The 26383-nt window shown below is 49.0% G+C and overlaps 1 protein-coding gene across 1 annotated transcript; it reads left to right on the plus strand.

Moving 5' to 3' along the window:
- Positions 1-540: 540 nt before the first annotated feature.
- On the plus strand, positions 541-25836 carry PRELID2 (PRELI domain containing 2). Its single transcript, XM_075715281.1, has 7 exons — positions 541-615; positions 8895-8952; positions 11024-11097; positions 12286-12446; positions 17675-17780; positions 23620-23685; positions 24140-25836. The coding sequence occupies exons 1-6, from the start codon at positions 541-543 to the stop codon at positions 23662-23664; spliced, it is 519 nt and encodes a 172-aa protein (XP_075571396.1). The 3' UTR covers positions 23665-23685; positions 24140-25836.
- The last annotated feature ends 547 nt before the right edge of the window (positions 25837-26383 follow it).

A 26383-nucleotide genomic window follows, 5' to 3' on the forward strand; every position in this document is an offset into this window, starting at 1 on the left:
CTCAGCCTCCTCTTCTCCAGGCTGAACACCCCCAGCTCCCCCAGCCGCTCCCCACCAGCCCTGTGCTCCAGACCCTGCCCCAGCTCCGCTGCCCTTCTCTGGACACGCTCCAGCACCCCAATGTCCTTCTTGTGCCGAGGGGCCCAAAGCTGGACACAGCATTCCAGGTGCGGCCCCACCAGCGCCGAGCACAGGGGCACAATCACCTCCCTGCTCCTGCTGGCCACACTACCCCTGACACAAGCCAGGATGCTGTTGGCCACCTTGGCCACCTGGGCACTGGCTCATGCTCAGCCGCTGTCGCCCAACACCCCCAGCTCATTTTCGGCCAGGCAGCTTTCCAGCCACTCTGCCCCCAGCCTGCAGCCGCTTCCCCGCCGCAGCCCGCGGCCCCCGCCCAGCGCGGCCCTGGGCCCCCCGGGCCCCCCGGGGCACGGTCCCGCCGCGCACAAGATGGTGGCGGGGCGGGGCGGCCCCGCGGGGCGGGCCGGGGCGCGCAGGAAGCGGGGCCGAGGCGGGTGCCCCGGGCCGGAGCTCGCCATGGGGGTGACGGTGGAGGTGCACCGCGTGTACCGCTACCCCTTCGAGCAGGTGGTGGCCAGCCACCTCCGCAAGGTAACCGGGCGCCTCCCGGGCCCCGCCGCGCTGCCGGCCGGGGCAGGAGCGCCTCACGGCGGCGGCGGGGCCGGGCCGCGGGCTGAGCCGGTCTTCGCTGCCGCGGGCCCGGTGGCCGGCTGGAAAACCCGAAATCTTCTCTGTGGGAGAGAAAAGCGGCCCGGGCAGGGCGGCGGGGCGGGGGCCGGGAGCAGGCAGTGGCAGGAGGAGCTGGGCTCGGGGCCCTGTGGGTGTGCAGGCCCTGCCCGCAGCCGAAAGCTTGGGCTTTCCCTCTTTTATCACAGCCTTTTTCATGCTTAGGTGGAAACGTGCGTTTCGTGCCCGAGGGGCTGGCTGCCTCTTGGTTGCGCAGGAGCCCCCGGAGCAGAGCGGGCACCCTTGCGCTGCCTGGCCCCCCGGGGTGCCCGCGCTGGGGGCACCCGCGCCCAGGGACTTCCAGCAGCGACGCCGCAGGCCCGGTGCCGAGCACGGGCGGTGCGGTGGCCACGGTGGACAGCGGGTGGCCGCTCTTGGCCAGAAACAGCCGAACCGCTGCCTGCAGAGCGTGGTGGCGTCGAAACGTGCGAGAGGGACTTCGGTGCGGTGAACAAAGCCACCGAATGCTGCCCGCTGCCACCGGCTCCCCTCCGCGGGCGTCGCGTGCCGGCCCGTGAGCCGCGGTGGCCATGGCGGGGGTACGGCACGGCTGCCGCGGGGCACAAGGGATGGGCACGGCCGGGACAGCGGCGCCTGCCCTCCCAGGGGCTCTGCCACGGTGGCTGGGATCTGTTTGTAAGAAAGATCGGATCAGTAGAAACGAATTCCGTTTTTCTGTCCTTGCAGAATGCCAACCCCTGCGTCACTGTGTGGTGCAGCACGGCTTTTGGCCTGGTAGTGCAGCAATCATTAGACTTTTAAGTAGGCTTTAAAACGAAAATGTTTTGCAGTGGCAGAAGGCTCTGTTAATGGCAGGTAAACAGCGTTTCCGTGTTGCGTCTGCTCCTAGCAAAACAGCATCCTGCTAAATTTTCCTTCTGAGCACTGGTGTCTCTCAGACCCGAGCTCCAAGCTGTGCATCAAAACTGTCCTTCTTGGTGGTGGTTTCCTTTGAACAGCAGCACAGAAATAGGGATGAATTCTAATCTTTATTACAAGCTGATGGCGGGCTTTTGCCCTCTAGCTGTGGCTGGTTTTTGCGAACACCAAGGTGAAGAATAGAGCAGGCTCCATTATCTTTGTTTTGGCCGCGTGTGTTTAAACATTAACGATGGAAGGGAGCAGCTGTATAGCGCAGGGCCTTTCCTTGGCGCAAAACCCCATGGGTTTGTGAATGTTCTCAGCAGGACAAGATGTTTAAACGATTGTTGACTTTGGGCTAAATTCATCCTTGATGCAACCGACTTAAAACACAAGGAAGGATTTTTTTTGTCTCAGCCAGCTGCCAGTTCTCCATCTCCTGTTAGTGGAGGTTTGGCTTTGATAGAGGCAGTGCCAAGGGGAACCCGACTCGAATTCGTCAGCGGTGGCACAATGACCTGTGGTGTGCAGCCTTGCTCCTGCTGCCGCCGTCCCGGGTGCTGGGAGGCAGGGCTTGCCTCTTGTTAAGTAACCTTTTATTAAAAATTGTCAGATCCTTAAAAACTGGATTGGTTTTATGGGTTAGGGTAGGAGTGGAAGACAATATGTTGCACTTCTACCAAGAAATAACAAGTTTTTCCTGTTTGCTGGAAGCCTGTAAAGACAACGTTGGGCTTGCTGAAGTCACCAGGCTTCTGCACGCTGTCTCGGTGAGGTCAGCATCTCGTCTTCAGTGTCCATCTCGTGAGGAAATGACTGGTGAGACACATGGCTCTCTAAAAGACGTGGTGGCGTGTTTTTGTTTTAATTGACCACCTTTTTTTTTTTTTTTTTTTGGTGTTTGATTACTCAGTCCAAAATGGAGTTGGATCCCTGTGGTAGCGTCACGCCCTGTACTTGTACTGAAAACCAAACTGTTATGTATTCTTTTGCAAAGGAAAAAACCCAAATTTCCTCACAAGCCAAAGCGCCAGAACTTTGAACAGTAAATACAGGCAAAGATGCTTAGTCTGGAGTCTTTCTATTTCTCTTCTGTTTCTGCTAACTTTCTTTTTTTGCCCTAGAGTAGGACTGTGCAAAGATGCATTTAAGGGTTTCTTTAAAAAAAAAAAAAAAAGGGAGGGGGGCAAAAAAGCAAACATTTTTTTCTCTTGCCCTGCTGCAGAAATCCTGAGCTCGCTCTCTGGCGAGCTTGGGCAGTCGGGTTTGCTAACCGTGTAGTTTAGACTGCCACACTATGGCTAAGCAGCGGATGTGCTCCAAAATACTCATCTGGAAACTCTGAACAAACTTGGAAAAGAGAAGGCAGGGCCACCTCTTGCCGATTTTTCTTGAGTGTTTGGCAATTAGAGGTGAGAGGAGAAGCCATGTTAGTGCTTTTCATTGTGAAAGATTCGAACCAGAGTAGAAATGCAAATGGAAATTGTATTCTTTAGTATACTTCATATGCCTTGAGAAGGGCAGTTGGAGGTGAATAGTGAGGCTAATTATGACAGCCAGAAGCGCAGAGCAGAAAGGTTAAAATAATCCTCATTTGTATGTGGCAGCAAAGTGCATCACATGCTTTTAACGAGGAATTTGATATGATTGAAAAAATAATTGCCATAGTTACTCATAAATGCCATAGTTAAAGTTGACTTCAGGGCTCCTGTTCTTGTTCCTTCCGTTGCGACTCTGCAAGTTGAGCCTTTGAATGTTGTTATGCTGCAAAATAGGGTGGGAAGGTGCAACCAGACGTGCTCTCAGGGGAGACCAAAGCCAAAGCAGTCGGGGTTCTTCAAGGGCATGTTTGTGCCAAGACATCGCCTGGCTCACAGAAATCCCACGTATTGCCTTGACTGGGGCATTTTGCGTATCAGCTGCAATTTGTGACCTCTGAGGATGGAGCACAGAAGTCGCTTGGACTGTGGAAAGCAGCAGTGTGGGCTCTTCTTTTCTCTCTCTCTTTTTTATTTTTTTTGTGGACCCTCCTTCCTCTTGTGCATCTCTCAGATTGTTTAAAACATCACTGCGCTCTGCAGCAGAATTACACCCAGCTCCTCTAGAAACGTCCACGTACCGCAGAGATGTGTCCTCTGCTTTCATTATGTAGAATCAGTAAGAAATAGCTGGTAATCAGATGGACAGCCTGCTACATCAGATACCGGGGTATATATTCGCGTATGCCTGTTCAGAAATATGCTAGGAAGTATTCTGCCTTTGCCATGTGTTTCCAGAGAAAGCGGCCCCTCCGTGGTCGGCGTGGGAGGAGCGGCGGTGGCAGAGCACGATCTGGAGGGATGCGCTGGATGGGTCGGATGGATGGTGGTGTGCCAGTGCCGCTTCCCTTCCGCCGAGCGCAGCTTTCGGACAGCTGCCATGTAGGCGAGGAAGAATCCTGCTGGAAGCAGGGGCCTTCAGTTCTCCGGTAGCCGTGGGATGTGCGCGGGCTGGCGTGGCCGGTCCCCAGGCAGAGCCGCGGCGTTCCTGCGGCCGTAGGGGAGCCACGCTCGTTGAGCCTCTGCGGGGTGCGGAGCCGAGCGGGGTCTTGCCCCGTGGCCGGGGGCCTGAGCCTGCTGGAACGGGCAGCAGCTTCTGCTGGGTGGTCTTTAGGTTAGCGCAGGTGGTGGTGTAAAGCGAGCCCGTGAACTGTAAATCAAACATTTAGTTCAAGTATGACAAATTGATTTGTATTTGAAATAAGCGTATCCGTACATGAAAGGCTTTTGTATTTATTGATCTTTATCACAGCAAGTAAACTGTGCAGTGGGTTTGCTAGACTTTTTTTTTTTTTTTTAAATTTATTTTTGTTCACAACCACCACCTTTCCAAACCAATAACAAAGCGGAGGAATCTGGAAAGGTTTAGCTGATTTTGCAGTGTCACTGCTTCATTTCCTTGCAGTTAAAAAAGAAAGAATCAGAGTATTTATGAATTTAAATATTATTATTTTTTGCAAGTCTTTGAAGCTGTCATTTTGATTTATGTGGGCTCCATTTGATCTTGCATGTAAAACCAGCCCTTCGTTGCTTTGAAACATTTCATTTTTATACAAATCATTATGTGTAACCTGCAGTGATTTCTCTCTGTTGCTAAACACAGTGCCGCTTTTAGAGGCCTGCCATTTCCCTCAAATAACTTCTGAGAAACATGGCTGTGGTTAGGAACCGCTGCTTTTGATAAATGATCTTACACATTTCATTTAGGAAAGGTATGTGGGGTTTTAATTCCCTGGATTCGGAATAATGACTAATGCAGTCTGTTCTGCTTGTTGTTATTTGTAGAAAACAATCAATACATTTACAGGAAGACTGAATGAGAGCGCAGCAATCCTTTATCTAATTTTAATTGTTAAGTTTTTGCAAGGGGAGAATGGAGCGCTTCAATTCGGGTAGGCGTGAAATGAGAGGTAACCCCGTGCCGGGGTGCCAAGGGGCTTCTGGCGATGGGAGTCTCGTGGCTTCCGAACTGCTGTTTGCTGGTACCGCGCTTGCAGCTCTGCGTCTGTAAAACGGGCTCTGACGTCTTCAGGAAGCACCGGCAGCCAGGGTAGACAAAAGTCATTTCCAAGCTATGGGTAGCTTAAAGGCAAAGTCAGCTGTGTGGCTTCTGCTGCTGCCGATTCTTTTGGGGTCGTCTTAGTGTGATGGAGGAGAAATGTCTTTAAAATAAGAAAATCAATCTGGAAAGAAATTTACTACAGGAAGTCAGTGGAGCTGTTTCATTTCTTTAAAAAATGTATGCACGCTTTGTCTGGATAACTGTTTCTTTTTCACAGAAGTCCAGCATTTCGAGTTACAGTGTTTGGAGCTGTACTTCCCCAGGTGCAGTCTGAGATGCGGGAAACGCGCCGGCTGCAGTCTGGGAAGGGTTTAACGAAGGCAGGGCGTGAAGATTGTACCTCAGCAGGGAGAGGGGTGAGATTCGCTCCTGCGTCAAGTAAGCGGACAGGCCTCGGGGTCTCCTCTGCTCACGCATTTCCAGAATAACGAGGGGGCCGTGCTGGTCCCCTCCTGCTGGGACCCTTCAGCCGCTTGGCACGCACGGGGTTTGGGGCCGGGGCTGAGGAACGGTGCCCGGGCTCTGCTCTGCCTCAGCGGGGGGACGGGCTGTGCACCCCGGCTGTGTGCTGGGGGACGGGCTGTGCACCCCGGCTGTGTGCTGGGCACGGGCTGTGCACCCCGGCTGTGCGCTGGGCACGGGCTGTGCACCCCGGCTGTGTGCTGGGCGACGGGCTGTGCACCCCGGCTGTGTGCTGGGGGACGGGCTGTGCACCCCGGCTGTGTGCTGGGGCACGGGCTGTGCACCCCGGCTGTGTGCTGGGCGACGGGCTGTGCACCCCGGCTGTGTGCTGGGGCACGGGCTGTGCACCCCGGCTGTGTGCTGGGCGACGGGCTGTGCACCCCGGCTGTGTGCTGGGGACAGGCTGTGCACCCCGGCTGTGTGCTGTGGGACGGGCTGTGCACCCCGGCTGTGTGCTGGGGGACGGGCTGTGCACCCCGGCTGTGTGCTGGGGACAGGCTGTGCACCCCGGCTGTGTGCTGGGCATGGGCTGGGCACCCCGGCTGTGCGCTGGGGACGGGCTGTGCACCCCGGCTGTGCGCTGGGGACGGGCTGGGCACCCCGGCTGTGTGCTGGGGACAGGCTGTGCACCCCGGCTGTGTGCTGGGGGACGGGCTGTGCACCCCGGCTGTGTGCTGGGGACGGGCTGTGCACCCCGGCTGTGTGCTGGACACGGGCTGGGCACCCCGGCTGTGTGCTGGGGGACAGGCTGTGCACCCTGGCTGTGTGCTGGGGACGGGCTGTGCACCCCGGCTGTGTGCTGGGGACAGGCTGTGCACCCCGGCTGTGTGCTGGGCACGGGCTGTGCACCCCGGCTGTGTGCTGGGGACAGGCTGTGCACCCCGGCTGTGTGCTGGGCATGGGCTGTGCACCCCGGCTGTGCGCTGGGGACGGGCTGTGCACCCCGGCTGTGTGCTGTGGGATGGGCTGGGCACCCCGGCTGTGCGCTGGGGACGGGCTGTGCACCCCGGCTGTGTGCGTGTGCTGGGGACAGGCTGGGCACCCCGGCTGTGCCACCCCGCTGCCCGCAGAGGCAGGTGCCGTGCGCTTGCGGCCTGCACCACAAGATGGCATTCCCTCCTTGCCAGGCAGCGGCCCTGGGTGCTTGGGCGACGCCGCTTCTGCCCCGCCAGCTCGGAGGTTGACGCTGGCTGGCCTGCCTGTCCCGCTGCCCTTCGACGCCCCGGCCGCGTTCTGCCCAGCAGTTGCTGCCCATCCTCGCAGCCTCCTGCTCCTGGCCGGCCGCGGCACCCCCTCCGGTGCTGGTTTGCAGGCGCGGGCTGGGGGGACGGTAGCTGTGCCTTGGGAGCTCCCAGGGACGCGTGGCGAGAGCCGGCCGGCGTCCCGTCCCGGTCTCAGCACCCTCTCCTGGTGCAGGGGCGCCCGCTGCGGTGTGGCCGGCGGTTGTGTTCTCGGTGAACGGCGCGTGGTGGGAGCTGCGACGTTTGGGCACGACCGTGGGTTAGCAGCACCCTCTCGCAGCCGCCGCTCTTCAGGCTATTCCAAATTTTGGAAGTCCTTGCTCTGTCGTGTGGGCCAACACAAGGAGCTGGGGATGCGGATGCCGGAGCCAGCGTCACGGGTGACTGCTGTGAGGGGTGGCAGCCCCTGCCCCGCGCCCTTGCTGAGCAGGAGCGGCGACGCAGGGCAGGTTGCATCTGCGCTTCTGAGCAAGGAGGCTGCAAGGCAGGGCTGAAGCCCTTGGGCTAGTGGGAGCCCTTCGGACGGGGATGGGACTCCTGTGCCTCTGCCGGGGAGGCTGTCGGGGTTGAGTTACTGCAGGGCGGCGATAACAGGCAGGCTGAGATCTCTTTGTTCTCCGCTGCTGTTAGCGCTGGCCTCCCCGGGGAGTGGAAACCTTGCAGGGAGGCTGTGGCTGGCTGGAAACGCTGCTTCTGTGGCTGTCACACTCTCCTAGCCATTACGTCTGCTGGTAGACTTGTAATGTTCCTTCTTTTACTCTGCTGTGTAGCAAATCGAGTCTATTTCTGTTTAAATACTAGGGTAATAGAGCCTGCTATTTAGTGAAAGATTTATGTAAATGGCTCTCTGTTTCACACGATTGGGCCTTACAGAGTGTAAGTTACATCGATAATGTAATTATGCCACTACTGCCATTTCAAAGCAGTACGTTGTGGAGAAGCCTCACATTTCTGTATAGAATAGGACTTGAAAACCTTGCGCTTTTTAAATCAACTTTTATTCTGCAGCAAGAAAAAATAGTAGAGCTGGATTATAGAACAGCCTGTTCTGGAATTGTCGACCTTTTTAGCTTAGAACCCAAGATTTATATCGGAATTTTGGAGCACATATTATTGCACATCATAATTGCATTACATAAACTGAGTTATCCTTAAAGTGCAATTTCCCCACCTTTCCTAAAGCTTTGTATTTTGTTTAGTGTTAATCTTTATCTGGTGGTCAGTATTTCTTCAGTCTGGCATTTGTATTAGCACGGAGGTTACAGTAACTTTTTGGGTATTACTTGAGTTCAAGAAATTATCTTGCACTTTAAATTTTAGAGTTCATTTTTCACATGAACATTGATTGCTTTTTGCAATGGAGAGTAAGGTCCTTGTAGCCTTCTCTGTCTCATTTCTAGCCAGAGGAGTTTCTGAAGTTCCAAAATGCACTGTGCATCCTTAGAAGTCCTGTTCTTGTGCATACAATTCTTATATAGGATGTTGCCCTGCAGGCAACCTGTACAATTTCGGCATAATTCCTGTGCAGTGGAGGTCTTGGAGCAAGAATCTCGTTCTTCCAGCCTTGAAGCAGCTCTGGCTTTGGCCCGTGGAGCTGCCACACTGCTGAAAGCTCTGCTTAGCCCTCCTTTGAAAAACGCGATGCGGGTCAAGAGCTTGCGTCTTCGTTTCTGTGGTAGGGATGGTGTGTGGAAGGTGTCTGTATGCTGCCGCGGAAGCTAGCATCTCCCCTTCAAGCGATTTTTCTCATAGCAGTGTTGTGGGTTTTCTGTTTGTTTTCTAATCTTGCTTACTAAGCTAATCTTACTAAATTCTTCCTTTCCTCTAACTTGAATGGAGACTGCGGAGTGTTAATATCAGGCAGCTCGTAGCTGTTGAGAGAAGCTATGAAACTGCTTCTGACTTGACAAGTGTCAGCTAGCAATTTTCTTTTACCCATGTGAGAAGTGGTAATCTTTACCCTATGCATTTTTATCCCAGTATCCCAGTCCCATGGAGAAACACGTCATGGCTGTAGAAACAGTGGAAGAGAAAACAGGTAAGCTGCCTGACTTTTCTTACACAGCTAATTACAACTTTTCATAACTTTTAAAATTAATTATGTAATAGTTGTATTTCAGTAGAAGCCGGGCACTGCAGACGTGCCTGGGATTCCTGCATCCTGGGCACTTCTGTAAGCAAGACCAAGAAAATATTACCACCCCCCCTCCCCGCCCAAAGCGTGCGTTTTAACTGCATTAAGTATTTGAATTTTCAGCTTATTCTGAGGCCGTTAGAGGTTACGCCCGGTATCTCTGTGGTATGTTCTTTGGTTGTATGGTTCCTTGGTGTTTCTGTGATGATCCCCATCTGCAGTGCTCTACAGATCAGATGCGAGGCCGCTGGAAGGAAGCACAGCGAGCTGTGTGGATCGGGCCTCGGAGGCTGCACAGGCATCGCACTGCTTGGCTTTCATGATCCCTGCCTTCAGAGGGATCGCTGGCTCTTTCACTTCCCAGATGAGGAGGTAGTCCCAGGAACCGGAGACTGCGCGGTGGCCTTGTGGGATGCTGACAGTCAGAAAGCGATCACAGATCCTCAGTCTCTTGCTTTATCAGTAGGAATTCCACCATTTCCCAGCCATATTGATGGGAAAATAAATCTGCTCGGGTCAGAGTGCAGTTATCAGATCAGCTCTGCAGATACACGTGGATTTTTGTTTTCCAGCTGCTGAGCTTGCAGAAAATGTTTGCAGTGAGGCGCTTCAGGTAGCATGCCTGGGCAGATGTATTAAACAGTTCTGCCACCACGTGGGTAACAAGTACCCTAGGACTTTGCGTGGAAATAACCACATTTCTTCCTAATACGGGAACTGTGATCAAGTACGCATTTGGGATGAGATAAGAACTTGTGGATTTTAAAGTTTTATTCCCAAATGCTTGTGGATGCTCTTTATCATACATTTGGAGATGTCTTCTGTCTTGCAGCTCAGGTTTAACGGTGGCTCTTAATTCCGGGCTTGTGCTCTCCTTCTAAGCAAGGTTAGTGAGGTTGCCCTGAGATTCAAGAAAGCTGAGCATTAGTGCTGCCATTGCCGTTTTCTTCAGATGCAGTAAACCACTCTTCCCGCAGAATGCTCTTCTGCTCTACATTGCATGGAGATAGATGCTCCATATTATTAATGCGATATGTTTGTTAGAGCTCTGGAAACCGAACCCCATGAAGTTTGCATTGCACAGAAACCACCAAGTGCAACTGTTCGAGAAGGTGCTCTTTTATCCCGGAGAAGTCTTTAACCTGGGCTGCCTGCCAGCTGGCTTTTTGTTCGGTAGCATTCTGTTCTTGATCTGGGTCATTAAATATTAAAAGGCAAAGTGATTCTAAAAGCCAACCATTTTTTGGAGATACTAAATAACTGTAATTTGTTTCCTAATAGATAGTTTTGTCCTTGTCGCTGGGTCCAACTCGATACAAAAATAAATGTGTGATGAGACAGGACTGTTCTGTAAATCTCGTACACGCTGTGTTTGCCTGGAGAATGAGCCTGAGAATATAAATTGGAGTGGGGATAGAAATAAACTAAAACTTCGGTCTGTGTGTTGGTCTGGTAGCTCAGTCGCCCGAGCTTTTCCCTCGCCCCAGCCATTGTGCACCCGGTGCCACCAGCAGCCCGGTGCTCCAGGGGTCCTGCCAGAGCCTGCGTGGGCTGCGGGAGGGAGCCCTGCGTGCGCCCGCGCAGCCGGCACTGCCGCCGGCACTGCCCGCGGTGCTCTGCTGCCCGGGAGCACCGCTGTAAATGCCAGGGACGTGTTTGTGCGGCGCGCTGGGTGAGGGGGGTCTGGGTCACAGTGGGGGATGCCGGTGCCCTCCTCTTGAGGCAGAGCGCAAAATGCCCGTAGCAGTCTTATTTACAGCCTCCTGTCTACCAAAGCAGCAGAAATACGGGGTTGTACTTAAAAAAACCCCAAACCAAAACCATCCCTGCCCCCCAATGCTCTGTTAATTTGCCAGCATTTCTCCTTGCATATTTGCTGTGCTGTGAAGTCTTCCAACTGCTTTAATTTTATTAAAAAAAAAATGTTAATATTTGTTGCTGTAACTCTTCCCTTCTGATTTTCTTTTATCATCAGATTTGTCTACAGGAATTATTTACCGGAGGAGAATTGCAACGTGCCAGAATGTAATTCCTGAAATTTTAAGAAAGGTAACTACTTTTAGTGTAATTCCTGACATTTTAAGAAAGGTAACTACTTCTAGAGAAATTTAGTCAAGTTGTAAAACCTTGATGCTTCGCTGTGGTTTATCTTGTTTAAAAGGACCCCATTTCCTAATGATTTTTTTTTTTAAATTAGAAAAGTTACTTTTAAAGAGAAGTTAAGAGAAAAAAATTCTCAAGGAACTGGTTTTATATTTAACTTGAATGGACAAAATTGTAGCCATGAGCACACTAAGATACAACTGGTGGTGGTGGTTTTACAAGCAGTGATGGGTTTTTAAATTTTGTACCTGGAAAAAATAAAGCTGTTATAAAACGTTATCTGGGCCATGGTGAAAGTGCAGCCATTCCCCCCACCCCAATACAATAATCTTATTGCTGTCAGTGCTCATGATTTCTGTGAGGTAGATGGTGTTTTTATAAAAAACTCAGTCTTGTGGAACTCAGCAAGAAGGCAGCAGCTGGTAATAAACACTGGGTAATTATTTCTGAGCTGAGCTCATGTATTATTGGATATCTGATCCATGGCTCCTGAATGCATTGGGTTGTAATCTCTCACAAAACCATTCTGTAAGTGAATTCAGAGGGAATTACAGTAATACTTAATGTGCCTATAGCATGTTGCAAGTTAAAGATGGCATCGTAGAGTCCCTAGAAAGAAGATAAAACGCGGTTCCTTAAAGGCTGTAGAAAATGTAAGGACCTGGGTTGTGCAATCCCTTAGTGTCTCTCTCTTGTGTCTCTTTTAGTGACAGTCCTTTCTTCACAGTTTGGTATGGGAGAAGAATTAGCCTTCATTTATTATTTGGTTTTTTGCAGAGTATCTTGCAGCAGGTAGTCTGTATACAGAAAAGTACATTTACATTCATGCGTGGTTAAACAGCTGTACTATTTCACAGCCTGCATGCCTAGAAGTGTGCATGTGCTCTTTTCCTGGTGCTGACGACTCTGTATGTTTTTGCCTCTAAACATGTGTTTGTCTCTTCCAAGCCTCACCTGCCAAGGCGAACGTATCATTGCCCTATACATGCAGAATGTAAATAAGCCGATGGTGAGATTTCTATCCCTTCTTTGGCCCACGCTTGCTAGATGAAGTAATACTTTCAAAATACTGAGAAGTGATTCTGCCCCTTTTTTTTTTAAAAAAAAAAAAGCTATAATTCTTCTACTTCCCAGGTCAGTGTCTTAAAAGTGCCCAACATCTACTTGGAAGAGGAATCTTGGCTTAATACGCAGAAAAGAAACATGGCTATGAAAACTCATTGTCTTACGTGGACACAGTATGCGTCTCTGAGCGAGGAGTCTGTCTTCAGAGAGAGCTTGGAGAATCCAAACTGGTGAGTGCTGGCCTCCGCTGTAGCAGTGCCCCTGTGCCGGCTCAGGGCTGCTGCTGTAGGGCCACGGCCTTGGAAAAGGATCTTCTGTTGCTTTTTGAATGCTTGGAATGAGAGGGGTATGAATAAGAACTTCTTTGGTATGTCTTGAATGCATTTGAGGCAGCAACTGTAGATGTCCTGTAGCTTTCCTCTGGCTTGTTCAGATGCGAGGTTAGGTTCTCTGGCCAGAGCACAAATAATTGTTGGAAATTAATTTTCTGTGTGCTGCTCTGCAGTTGTAGAAGGCTGCCCTGCTGTTCCTGCACAGCAGGCGTAGCCAGAGAGTTCGTTTTGCTCTCGTATCTACCAACAGATGCTTGGACAGCAGTTTAAAAATTATCAGCTCCCTCCTGCTTGCCAGCCATTGGCATGGAGCATACTTGCTCCCAAACAATTTTCTTTCTCCGGTGTCTGGCCTGCTGTGCCCCAAAGATATAAGCTGCTATGGGACTTTGCCTGGGAGAACACACACTTGTGTTTGTGCAGAGTGGAGCCTTAGAAATGTCTTTATGCACATTTACAGCAGGATCAGAGTGCAGTTTCTAATTCCTGTAGCATTGAAATGAGCAGGGATGTGATACATATGACTGTCTTTAAAAAAAGATTTATTTCCAGCTGATGTCAACCGCATTAATTCTTTCTTTGTTCTGGTGTCTTGTGTAATTAGTCATTACTTTTGTGTATGTTGTGATGTGCCCTGGGAAGTGTGGCATGGTTGTCCAGCAAGGTCCATGTGCCTTTGGAAAGCGCTAAGCATGTTTAAGAAAAAAACCACCAACTTCGGATGAAATTAAATTTCTTGTGGCTTGGGCGTTTTTGAAAGCCCTGTGCTGGGACATTGCTGTTTGAGGACACGTTCCTCTGGCTCTTCAGACTGTTTTGTTTCAAAAGTTTGCTGGCACCCTCTGTCCTTGCTGAGGCTTCCTCTGCATCAGAGTTGCAACTCTAGATGTTGGTCCTGTTGGTGTAGAAACTCTAACTACTGCGACTGGTCGGTCGCTCACGCCCTGTTTTCAAGGCTCTTTGGTTCCAGTTTAGGAAAGGCACTGTACTCAGTGTGCTGCTTCTGCTCCTGCTTCTGCAGGGGAGTTGTCTGAGCTTGGTGTCACCGCTGCTCGCTCTTATCAAAGCTTGCAGTGGCGTTTGGGAAGGCAGAGGCGTAGCTGGGCTGCCAGAGCGCGATTGCAGCCTCGGCAGGTTCACTTACACGAGCTTTCAATGCCTGCCACGGCGACGGTGCCCCTGGAGGTACCGTGGGCGCCGGTGCAGGTCAGCAGCTGCAGTACGGAGCTGCAGGAGCCCGCGGACCTCAGCCGTGCTGCCCTGGCCAGGCAGGTTCAAGGATACCTGGGTGTGCCCGCGCGCACCGCTGTCGCCTCTTCAGGGGTCTTACGGAGGTAATCGGATCTAACAAATGCTGGCTGGCAAAACAGGCGTTAAATTTCAGCCGCATGTAGTATACGTACATTTCAAAATGTAAATTTCGAATAGATGAAGGAATTATGCAAAGGGCATAACGTTAGCAGCATACTGTTGCACTGGAGAGAAATAAGAAAACACACGATGAGGAGACTCAAGTGCTCCTGATTAATGGGAAAATTGTACATTATGCCCCTAAATAGAGAACAACATTACGAGAGTGATGGTAACCTCAGTACAGACAGAAACTTGTCTTTCTCCCCTACTAAGTACTGCTGGGCTGATTTCAATAGCAACCTCCTGAAACTTCAGGCACTAAAAGAGTGAAGAGAATGAGAAAATTCTGCACCTCAGTCAGGCACCGTGCGCGTGTTGTAGCGGGCTGTTTGTTTAATCAGCTTTAACATGACATCGTTAAGGGTGCTGATAAATGAAAGCAGAGCGCCGCTTTGCTGGCTTGCGTCTGGATCGGCCGCCCGAGCAGGCCGACTGTCTTTGCCTCTCCCCGCGACTCCCGGGTGCGCGGTGCGCTCCGTGCCCGGCACTGCCCGCTCCGAACCCAGCAGGGAGCCGGTGGCACGGGAGGTGTCGGGGCCGTGGCCGCAGGCTGCCTGCGGGCGTTGCTCGCGCTGCCCTCAGCCGCAGCCCCGCTCTGTGCCTCTGCAAGGAGATCCCTGGCCAGCGGGGTTAGTGACAGGGCTGCCGCTTCGGAGAGCCGCAGCCTGGTCCCAGGCACGTGTGGCGGGATGGTGCCGATGGGAAGGCAGAATATTCCTACCCCTGTCAGATGAAGTTATATCTGTGTTGCCTTCAGCCCGGCTGCTTTGTAGACCAATGTAGAAGATCAAACCACGAATCCAGTCCCTGCAGGGACCGGCGGCTTGCCTGTTTAGCAGCACCTCATCCATAGGACGTGGATTAGTTTACCCAGTCTGAGACTGGCAGTTACATCCTTTATTATTTTCAGCTAGAGAACCGCAAGTCGGGGGAGGGAGACTGTGACCTTCCTGATGTCCCTAATGGAACTGGGGCAATTGAAGTGATGCTTTCTTAGTCCCAAACAGTCAATTTAACCGCAGCGTAGTTCTTCCTCTTAACGTCAGGTGGTTATTTTGTCCTAAATAAATGTGAACGCAGGGATGCCAACTGCTGCATATTCTTGCAAAGTGAATTATTGTGGGTGCTTCCAAGCAGAGCATATAAATGTCTGAAAAGATCTAGCAGCAAACAAACATTACCATAAATAAATTCTAAACCACTGAAGAAGGCATGATGAGGCATATCTGTATATTCAGAGGCCCGAAAGCACCTGCGTTACCCATTTGGCTGAACTCCTTCATGAGACTTTTTATTTGGTTTCCACGATTGAATTGCTGTTATAGACAAGCATCTCATCTTGATGTCTAAAGTCCAAAGAAAGCCAGTTAGTTCCCGCAGGCGAGGGTGGGTCCGGACCCGAGCGGCGTTTGCCTGCAGAGGGTCCGGGATGGCTTGCCAGCGCTGCCCCGCTGTTCGCTGGCGCTGCCGCGGGATGCGGCTCTGGGGCTCAGCGCTTTCACTGCTGGTATATCAAACCAGTGTGGGTCTTGTCAGCTGCTCTCCTCCACTTGCATTCTACGTGTTTGGGTTAGTGACAATTTCTAGAGTGATTCACTTGCACTTACCCTAAAGCGTGCATTACCTACTGTCCTGGTTGCAGCTGGGATAGAGTTAATTTTCTCCCTAGTAGCAGGCACAGTGCTGTGGTTTGGATTTAGGATGAGCAGAATGCTGATCACACGCTGATGGTTTAGTTGTTGCTCAGCGCTGCTTATGCCAGGCAAGGACTTTGCAGCTTCCCCTGCTCTGCCAGGGGCACAAGGAGCTGGGAGGGGGCACAGCCAGGAGAGTTGATCCCAACTGCCCCAAGGGCCATTCCATCCCATACGGCGTCATGGGCAGTATGGAAACTGGGGGGGTTGGCCGGGGAGCAGCGATCGCTGCTGGGAACTGGCTGGGCATCGGTCGGCGGGTGGGGAGCAATTGCATTGGGCATCGCTTGCTTTGGATATTGTTATTGTTATTATCATTATTATATTGTTATTATTATCATTACTACTTTATTTTATTTCAATTATTAAACTGCTCTTATCTCAGCCCAGGAGTGTTTCTCACTCTCACTCCTCCGATTCTCTCCCCCGTCCCATGGGGGCAGGGGCAGCGAGCGGCTGCGTGGTGCTGAGCTGCTGGCGGGGGCTGAACCACGACACCTCCGTTAGGTTTGAGCGCGCTTTCCACCCTGCGTCCGTGTTGACAGGGAGGGCTCTGGGAAGAGCTGTCTGTGCACAGTGCCAAACTGAAGGGGAAAGTCAGTGGCAAAACTCCCCTGTAATTGCCTGGATTTGTGTTGAAATTGTGTCCTGGCAAATTTCCATGCGTCTGGGCAGGTTATACCCGTCTCTCTGCACTGGAGGATCCCTGTGTCGCTTGAATTTTGTCTCTGGTGTCATTTGCCGTCCCTCTGTGTTTTAGTTTGACTGCTTTCCCCCTCCCTGCCAGGAGCAGTTCTTTGCTTTTTCATTTTGTATCCCTCAATTGCCATCAGATTCCTTTTATTACCCAGCACTTTCCCTCATGTCATACAGCCGGAGGGAGCTGAAGTCTCTTGCAGCACGGTGGGCGCGGGGTGAGAAGATGTCTCCCTGATGTGGAGAGATGCACGTGATGCATGAGCGGTGCTTGTCAGCTGGAGGTGGGAATTAAAAAGATCTCCCGTACAAAAGCTCCCTCTTTTGAAGAGCCTTGCACTGGGTGTAACTTTTAATTTAGTTTTGAAAGCCATGCAGGCTTTGGAAACTCTCCCTGACACTATCTGAACAAGAATATTGCTAGACTTTTTATACTAAAGACACTTTAATTAAACTGCCATCATGAAAACAATTAGACCAAATTTGCCGTACTTAACTAGTCAATAATTTAGTAGTTGGATCTCATTAATAGACTTCTCCCTGTGACTGTGTTGTAATGATGTGGCATTGCCAGCTGTGTGCTACGGAAATCAATTGGAGTTCAGTATTTTTCTTGAGCCTCCCTTTTTTGTCCCCTACAATGGTGAAACTGCAAAATGAATAAATAAATCCCAACCAGAGCAGCTGAGTTCAATGGTGGATTTTTACTGCTGACATCCATCCCGGGGTTGGGGGGAACTTCTCACGTTCTCCAGCTCCTTCACTTGAACTCCACGGGTTTGTCTTACCGAATTGCATGGGCAGAAATAATAAATGGTCATGGCCTGCCAAGGCGTCGGTGGTGCCGGGTTCGCGTGCATGCTGTGGGGGTAGGAGTGGGGGTCCTCTCCTCGCTGTTACCACTCCCTCTGTCTAGCTTGGGTGGGATGATGTCCTGAGGGCTCTATAAAATCGTACAAGCCTATTTCACCGCGCCTACAGTTGGCTGTCATGATTCTGGGGATGGCCGTCGTGTCCTCTCCAGACCTCTCTCCGTGTTGCCGCTCCTGGGGCTTCTCCAGTAAGCGCACGTCTTTCCTGAAGCGGAGCCCAGCTGGACCTTCGGCAGCGCTGACCGTAGGAGAGGGTCGTTGCAAACCTCTTGTTAGCTCATGTTCCTCTATCTCGTTACGTTTGCCTTTGAGATTGTCGTACAAAATACATGAATCTGAGAGATGAATCCCTTACTCGGGTATCAAACACTAACTTTCTAACGTAGAGCTTACGCTTAATGTTTACTAAGTAGTCAGAAAAATAAAAGGGTGTTATGTTTCTGTTTCTTAGGACAGACTTCACACAAAAAGGCAAAATATCAGTTACCGGGGCAGGTGTGCTCAACTGTGTGTTGGAAGCTTTTGCTCATTCATTTTTAAAACAAGGTATGAAGAAGGTAAGTCATTTATTGCTTGGATTTCTTCCTCAAATTATATTCTAATTTTTTTCAAATCACCAGATCATCTGGCCTCAAAATTAAATTGATGTTGTAAGTCTGGATTCTTTACGTCTTTTAATTGTTGAAAAAATATTTGACCTTTTCTTTTGCCTACAGAGAATAAGCAGAACAAAATGGATTTAGTTTTATTATGGTAATAGTTTTATTTCAAATACATTTTAAAACACGGCATGTATGACTGTTTCAGTTTCTGTAATTCATTCTTATTCCTGATTTCCCCCAGGCATTGAAACAGTTCTTCTTCCTAATGCCTCATTGTACCAGCTAATACTGTAATAATAATTTGCGGTTCTATAGCACCTTTACAGTGAAATAGTCAAAAGCAGTCAACATGAATTTATATCATGTCATGCGTTTTTCTGCAGTAATGTTAGATTTTTTTTGGCAGCTTGATGTATTTACAATAGCCACAGTCAATCTCCCTGTAGCGGTTCTGTATACTTCAATAGTTCTGTCTTTCAGTAAGAATTATGAAAGAGGATAAAAGCTATCCAGTATCCAGCAGAGCATCCCAAGGGAGTTAGTGTTCAAAGGCCTTTCGTTTCTGGGAGTCATGGCATATTGATAAACTAGGTTTAACAGCAACGTCTCCTGAAGCGTTCATTGGGAAATGAAGTTCCGTGGAAGTCTTGTTCTCTGGAAGTTTGTGCCATGAAGAGATTTGGGGGCTCAGGTTGTGCTGTGCAGACTGTTTAAAGTTTACACTTGCTGAAAAAGGAGCAAGGAGGAGAAGGAAAGAATATTTAATTAAACCTTTTTAATGAGAAAGAAAGAGGGGGGTTTTGGCCTTTTTTTTGGCTTTTTCCCCTCCTCCAGTTGGTATCTTGTTTCAGATGAATGAAAGCATATGTATGTGCCTGAAAACATGGCATTTTTGTGGCTGGGCTCATGTACCTTATGTACTGCAAGACTATAATGGACCTATATTTACCACTATTTATCATTTTTTAGTTATCTAATGGAGAAATTTGTTTTTCAGATGAACTTAGAGGTCCACAGTTAAGATCATGTCTTATGCCATTCTTTAATTATTCATGGGGACCAAGCGGTTAATACTGTTGAAGTGGGTTTTTTTCATTTTGGTTTTGTTTTGTTTTGAAGTGGCCTTAGCAGCGTCCTGTCTTTTCTCCCGCTGAAGTGAGTGGGTGCTGGAGCGTGGAGCCTGGGCAGCACCCGCCGTCCCTTCGGACACGCTCCTCTGCGCTGGCGCAGGGGCCCACGGCCCCAGCCTCTCACTCGTGCTTCAGAAGCTGATTTTGCAATCTGTGCCCCAAGAGCTGTAGATGGAAATGTATTTCAAACAGCACGGCCATTTATTCATGTGCTTATTCTTGATAACTGTAAGATCTTTTTGTTGTGGCTTTAAAAGAAAAGACAGACAGAAGCAGACAGCTATGCTGGTGTAAGCAGTGGCTGTGAGCAGTGAAACGCGTCTTGCCGGCTTATGGCAGCGCAGAGCTAGCGGGTAAAACAAACTAGCTCGCGGTAGCTCTACAGTGCTGCGTTAGAAATCCTTTAGCAATTTTGGCTATGTCTGCAGATCTGCGAAAAAGAAAAATAGCAAGCGCACCAGATCTGGTATAAACGTGCGGTCTTGCCTGGTTTTCCCCCCGCCTCCGAAGCATCCGTCTCCCTCAGGCAGCAGCTGTATCTATGCATGCCACTCCTAGGCTGAGAGATAGGCTTCCTTTTGTGGCTCGGCCATGGAGTAGTTTTGAGGCACATTTTGCCCAAATGTAACAAATGGCAACACAAAGATGATAGTTAAAGTTTTAAAATACATGTTGCATGAATGACGAGGCTTGATAAATGTTCTCCAAGCTTCCATTTACCTCCTACCTTCCAGTACCTGATCTGCATCCTTCCTAATGGCCTGACCAGAAGGGCACTGCTTTTCTTGCACCGCGTATAATTGGTTGGAATACGTAAGGATGTTACTTTCAAAGCCAAACCATGATTCCTGCTTTATCTCCTCGGTCCTGACAGCAGTGCACTTCTCCATCCATCTGTTTGGAGAGGCTGGGATGAGATAAGGGAGTAGGGAAGCAGCGGGAGGCAGCGACGTGAGGGGGCAGAGGAAATGGAGTAGGGGATGAGCTACATAAAGAGCAGGAGAAAATACTGTACGAATATTAAATTTTGTGAACGACTACAATAAAGCTCGTGTATTCACACGGTCAATATTAAATATCTTTATTTTATAGAAAGAGAGAGAAAAGTTACTATTCATGAAACTATTCATGGGCACCAAAGGCACCAATCTTTGTAATCATTATTTTTTTAACTGAGATATGAGCCTATTGTGTGGGTAGGGTTTTTTTTTTTAAATGCCTAACAGAATGACAGTGACATTTCATGGCTCCTCGTATTTGTCACATTTCTCTTATTTTATTCCAACTCTGAACAGAAATATAGGAGATAAAGTTCTCCTGCCCTGCTTTTGTTTGTAGAAGTCATAGTGCATTTGGGTGGAAATTACAGCATTTGTGATTATTCTGTTTTTTACCGGTTCAGAAAAGGTATTAATGAATGATATGCACCCACATTATTGCCAATAAAACTTTCCTTCTGAATAATTCAGAAGTCTGAGCAGATATGCTGGTAAATCCCAGCTACCAGCACAGCCTGTTCTGGGTTGTGGGTCACGATAAAGACAGGGAGATCACTTAGTGATCGCTGTCACAGGCAAAACAGATTCAACTTGTGAAAGAGTAATTTAATTTATTGCCAATTAAAAATAGAGTAGGGTGGTGGGGAGCAAAGACAAAGCTAAAAACACCTTACCCCCAGCCACCCCTCCTTCCCAAAGGCTCACCTTTACTCCTTCATCCCTGACTCTTCTACTGCCTCGCTCCCCGGAGGGGCGCGGGGGGGGGGTGGAGAATAATGGGGGTTGCGGTCAGTTCATAACGCTTCGTCTTTGCTCCTTCCTTTTCACGCTTTTCCCCTGCTCCAGTCCCTCCCACAGGATACCATCCTTCACAAACTGCTTCAGCGTGGGCCCCCCCCATGGGCTGCAGTCCTTCAGGAATAGACTGGGAGAAGTTTCCAGCCCAGGAGGGCTAGTGGTGACCCCTAAAGTCAGCCTTTGTGTGTATAAGTTTTAATTTAATTAGTTTGTACGTGTCTAAGTTATGATGATCCCTGCCAGCATGGAGCGGTACAGGTGACAAAGTTATGAGCGGTTTTTAAGGCCACACAATAAAGGAGCATTTGTAGCAAGAAACTTTTGTGATATTGGTAGATGTTTTATCCGTTGCCTCTTAAATGTTGCAACATTTCTGTCATTTTCACTTCTTAGTTTCTTTTTTAGATTCCTTTTGCTTGACTTGAATATATAAGGAGATGGAAATTAAAGGCCACGATATAGTGTTTGTTAAATGATGGAGCTGAGCTCAAATAACAAATATTTAGCTGAAAAATGTTTTGTCATGGTTACAAAAAGAACGAAAGGTATTAGGTGCTCTTTTCAGAGACAGCATAAAATTTTCTGCTAGTCTGTTAAGTGTTACCCTGCTTTTGTACTGGCAGTGGAGATGAGGTGTGCACTGCAATATGCATTGCCTTCATCACATTCAAACAGGCCATTTAGACTTTCCCTGTACATCGCTTAACCTCTTATTTAAAACTTAGAGTGTTTGGTAAAGATGTGGAGGATGTTACAGACGTGATATTCTCTCTGTCGCTATCAGCTGGGAGTCGAGTCTGGCTCCTGGCAGATACTCCAGATGCAAGCATGGGCTGCTCAGCCAGTCTGCGGTGCTGGGAACTCCGCCGATTGCCGTTCCGCGTTTCCCTCGTTATCCTGCCACCCGCTGCCGGGCCGGTGTGCCCGCTGTGGCTTCAGCACTGGCTGCGGTGACGAAGTGGCCCTCGCTGGAGGGTTCACCCGTTCCTGAGCTGGGAACCTGCTGGGCTCCCGTCCCTTTGGGTGCTTCAGGGTGTTGCACCGATACGGGCTGTACGTAGACGCTTACGGCAGGATAGCTTCTTACAGTAGCAGAATACCTCCACCTTTGAAAAATAAAACTATTCTATGGCCTGCCTGTCAGAGAAGCTTTTAAGCTGCAGCTATAGAGGTGCAGAGTTTAATGGGTAGGCGATGTTTGCTCTGCATTTCAAGTGCATCATTGCACTCTAAGCAGTGTAAATTTAGCTCCTTTAAGCCTGATCTCCTGGGGCTGAGATTTAAGTGTTTGAACTTTAGTTGAAAGGAATATATTGATTAGGCTTTGATTTAGTTGTTCCTTGCTGAAAAGATACTGGGTAATGACTTGTACCTGCCCTTTCGTATTTTATTCATTTAATGGAGTCCCTCTCATTCCCCTTTTCTTCTTCAGCACCATTTTGCCTAAAAGTCTGCAGTGCTATGAGGAGAAATAAAAGAAAAAGCAGTTGTCACACTGTGAAAGTAATTGATTCAATAAGTAACATTTTTAAATTCCCTAGGCAAACCTCCGAGTCTTCACTTACGTCAATTAGTGCTTCATTCTGTAAACAGTGGCATGTCCAATTTAGACTGATAGACTAAGGTAGTCAGCTTATTGCCTTCTGCAAAGAGTAGGCATGGAAGATGAACTGGTTTTCATAGATACAAAATATCTTGTCCAGTTTTTTTTTGGAGATGTGAAATTCTCTTGACCTGTTTGTTAAAGTTAATTGTCTTTTTTTTTTACCTCCGCTCACAGTGACTCAAACTGGGAAATCTTTTTTTCTTTTATCTGGACAGAGAGAGAGAGCATACTAGGGTAAGCCTTAGCCCCACACAGGTTATAGCTAAGCTCCAAGCTTGCTTCAGTGCACAAGATCTGACCAAACATTAGAGGTAGGGTTGGCAAATTACGACAATTTCAGTACACGGACAGAGCCAAAAAGTGGGAGAGGGAAGGATGTGGATTTTCTTATCTCAAGTGAGTGGGTTTTGCTGTTTACCAAATAGGGAGCTGCTTCTCTCTCACTTTGTACTGAACCTTGAACTTAAATTAATTTCAAAATGGCGAAGCATCTGGCTGTGGAGCAGTCTGTGGCCCTGATGTGGGAAGAGCACCTGGTCGAACGCTTCCCCCCGTTTTTAGGTGGCTGCCCTGCTGTAGGCAGTCTGGTGTCTGCAGCTGCGCAGCTCTTGCTGGTTGTGAGCGCCTAGGGCTCACCCGCAGTGAGCCCCCGCAGACAAGCAAACCCCTAGATTCAACCTACATTTTGCTTTAATTAATAGTTCATTATTTGGTAGTTCCTCCTTCCTTCACAGATCAGTCCCAGAGAAGAAATATTTCCCTTCGTGGTCTTCTGACGGTGTTTTTTACTTCATTTCAATATTACTTCCCTCCATTATAGAAATAATCATAGGGGCTTTTATGGGGAGCTTACATCCTCGCACACCCAATTGCTTGGGAAACACGCAAGTGATGGCATTTCCATTTTAAAGAGGGGTATACCAAGGGATGAGAAGTGGCTTGGCCCAAGCAAAGCAGTGGCAGAACTGGAATCAAATGTGTGACCTGATCAAGTGCCCTGGCTTTGTGCAGCCTTGACTTGGAAGAGCTTGCAAGCTGCAGAGGGTCCTTTGTGCCCTCCGGGTTCCCCCTGAGCAGCCTGGGCCGTCGGCGCTCCTTGTGCCTCCCGGGTGGTGCGGAGAACCGCGCTGAGTTAGTGCGCGACCATGAAATGCAATTTCTGTTTTTTAAGGCTTTGCTGGTGTTTTGTGGGGTGCCCTTTCTAATATACAAAATACTTCAGTTGTGTGTAAAACTGGCATTTATTTGTGCTTTTTTTCCAGGGTATTAAAATAATGGAGACACTTCTTCAGGAGCAGTGTGGGTGATCGCGCTGTTAATGAGCAGCTGTAAGTGCAACATCCACCTACAGATAAGAAAAATTGCTCAGTTTGTGATACCTATTGCACGTTGTGTTCCTTGTAGTTCTACAAATAAATGTGGGGTTTTTTGTCCATTATAAATAGTGTGCGACTTTTGAGGAGTTTTCAAGGAAAATAATGATCTACTGCAGCGTTAGGCTCAATACTGTTCCAGAGTTTCTGAACAGTATGTTGATGAAGACAACTTCTGCGTCCTGTGTTTCATCCTCTCCTCTCTGTTAATATATTGTGAGTGCGATAGTCCTAGTAAAATAAGATGTTGGTTCTGTCTAAGGATATTTACTGAAAAGTAGTATCTTCAGGGGTTATCTGTGGAGGGAAGATGTGGTCAACTCTTAAATTAGCTTCAGAACAAGAGCAAATGGCTATTGATTACCTTCTAATTAATTTCTTCTAAAACCTATTTTTTCTGTTTTTGCAGGAGAAAATGTATTTGCACAGAGTTTACTTGGAACCACGTATCTTCGTTGCCATCGGAATTCCATGGCTGTTGTCTGAACTTTACTGGTACCTTTATTGAGGAAAGAGTGTTTAATATGCACAGGTGGAAGAAAAGAAGACCACAGACTGCAAATCTTTTACAAAAGATTAAGGAATTGTACTACTTGAGGGAACATTGATCATGAAAATCACGGAGGAACAAGTGTAAGCTTGGCAGCAGCAGCATCCTGTGAATTGGTGCTATAATCTCTAGAGACCGAGAATTCAGTAAGGGAACATAGAACAACAAAACAAAAATAGCCCTTGTTGCTATGAAGACACCCTTGCCTAGTCAACCAGTTGCTTTGTGTCTTATCAAGGGAGGTGCAAGCACACCCCGTGAGCTGTTTATTTCACAGCTTAATTCTGTGGGGTAGACACTTCATTCTACAGAAATGAAGCTCAACTGTAGCAGCTGAGTAGGGTTACTATTCGCCGCCTGAGTCACTCATTGCTTCAGTTCTGATTGCTGTGTTGGAAGTACTTGGTTATTATACCCCTGCCAGCATGATTACTTTCAGCTGTAAAGACATGCCTCAATACAAGTTTTGCATATATTTGAATTCTTTCAGAAAGTGTTTCTCTTGTATTGCTTCTGAATAGAAGACGACGACAAAACCTGGAGGGGAATTGATCAAGTGCAAGTAAAGTTCCTGACAAAGGGTGTCTCATACGCTTCTCCTTTTGTTCCACACACTGCATCAGGATAGCTTTATTTTAAACTTTTAATTTAAAATTCAGATAAGCGCAAACAGTCTTTGATACCCTTTACTGCGTTAGGGTAATACCACACTTTACAAATAACCCCTTTAAAGTCTGTGTTTGCTCTTTGTGGAGACTTGAACCAGTTACTTCATTGCCCTAAAGCAAAATGATCAGCTTTTGTGTTTTTCAGGGTGAGTTGTGTTTTATTTTCTCAAAAGTGGTGTAACTCTCGGTGGACTTTTCCTTATGCTATGCCCGAGTGCTGTGGTCCTGCCTATTCAATATTTAATGTCTCAGCTACCCTATTTGGAAGCCAAATGAGCGTACTACTAAACAGCCCGGCCACAGACCGTGGCCAGGCGCCAGCTCTCCAGTAGGGTAAATCCACGAAGCTTCGCGTGCGTGGCTGGTGCTGGAGGCTTGCACTGTGGGAAATGCTAGCCCATGCTTTGTGAGGACAGAGCCACGGCACGGTCCTTAGGAAATGACCGTACCTTGATTTGGCACAGCGGAACAAAGTACTTGCCTTCATCTTTCTTATTCTGGTTGTCAACGGATTCTTGTGAATTTGGACTCTGAGTACTGAACAGTAAATATTTATGAAATGTAACGGCCAAGACTAAACACATTCATTAGCATATTTATTTTTATTGAGTTGCTGCTTTGTGTGCCTGAGAAAATCATCAAATTACTTTTATTTGAACTGCTGTGTCCAATTTTAGGACTAACATTTTTATTCTTGCGTCACTCTGGATTTTGGAGTTAGGATAGGAAGCGTTTGCATCCTCCCCCACCGCCAAAGTGGGAGTAGTCTCTGAATAATGAAAGGCCAGTAAAACCCAGTCTCTTCTTCAAAGGCTGCGTTGCCCACCTGCTTACGGGTGGGTGCCAGGAGCAAAGGGTTAAGGCTTCTCCTGGGGGCAGGGTGCTCGTTGTGAGGCCGGGAGCGTGGTGAGGGTGGTGGGATGGCCTGGCCCTGGCTGGAGGCGGCAGGACCGGCTCGGCTCGGCTCGGCTCTGCCCCTGGCCTGCCCCACGCTGCTCCAAACAGCAAGCCAGCAGCCGCGAGTGCCGCTGGCTTTGAAGATCCTCCAGTGCCGTGCCCCGTGCTGGGGCTGAAGTCATCCCGCTGCAGCACGGCGTCCCGGCAGTTCCGCTGGGAGCAGTCACCGCTCACGGGGAGGGCTGAGCAGCTCTTGTCGGCCGGGCGGACCGAGTCCCTCAGGACGCCGCGGAGCGATCGGGACGTGGGGATGCCATGGGCACGATCCGCGGGGAGCCTGTGCGGTGTCACGGTATGGAACGTACAGGTCAGTCCCACGGGGAAATTAATTTCACCCATCTAAATTTTTTTCAGAAATAACTTGTCTTTTTATTTTTTGCTGCTCTGTGTGTCTGTATGTTTCCTCCTGATGTGTACTGTCATACCAAGATGAAAATAAACATTTTCAGATACAGAAAATAAACTGCCCAGATCTGAT

Source organism: Pelecanus crispus, chromosome 8 (assembly GCF_030463565.1).
Source record: "Pelecanus crispus isolate bPelCri1 chromosome 8, bPelCri1.pri, whole genome shotgun sequence".
NCBI lineage: Eukaryota > Metazoa > Chordata > Aves > Pelecaniformes > Pelecanidae > Pelecanus > Pelecanus crispus.

Coding starts and splice junctions, on each gene's coding strand:
- PRELID2 (XM_075715281.1), top strand. CDS start 541: ATGGGGGTGACGGTGGAGGTGCACCGCGTGTACCGCTACCCCTTCGAG. Junction 11,098..12,285: donor TTCCTGAAATTTTAAGAAAG/GTAACTACTTTT, acceptor TCTACTTCCCAG/GTCAGTGTCTTAAAAGTGCC. Junction 12,447..17,674: donor AGCTTGGAGAATCCAAACTG/GTGAGTGCTGGC, acceptor TCTGTTTCTTAG/GACAGACTTCACACAAAAAG.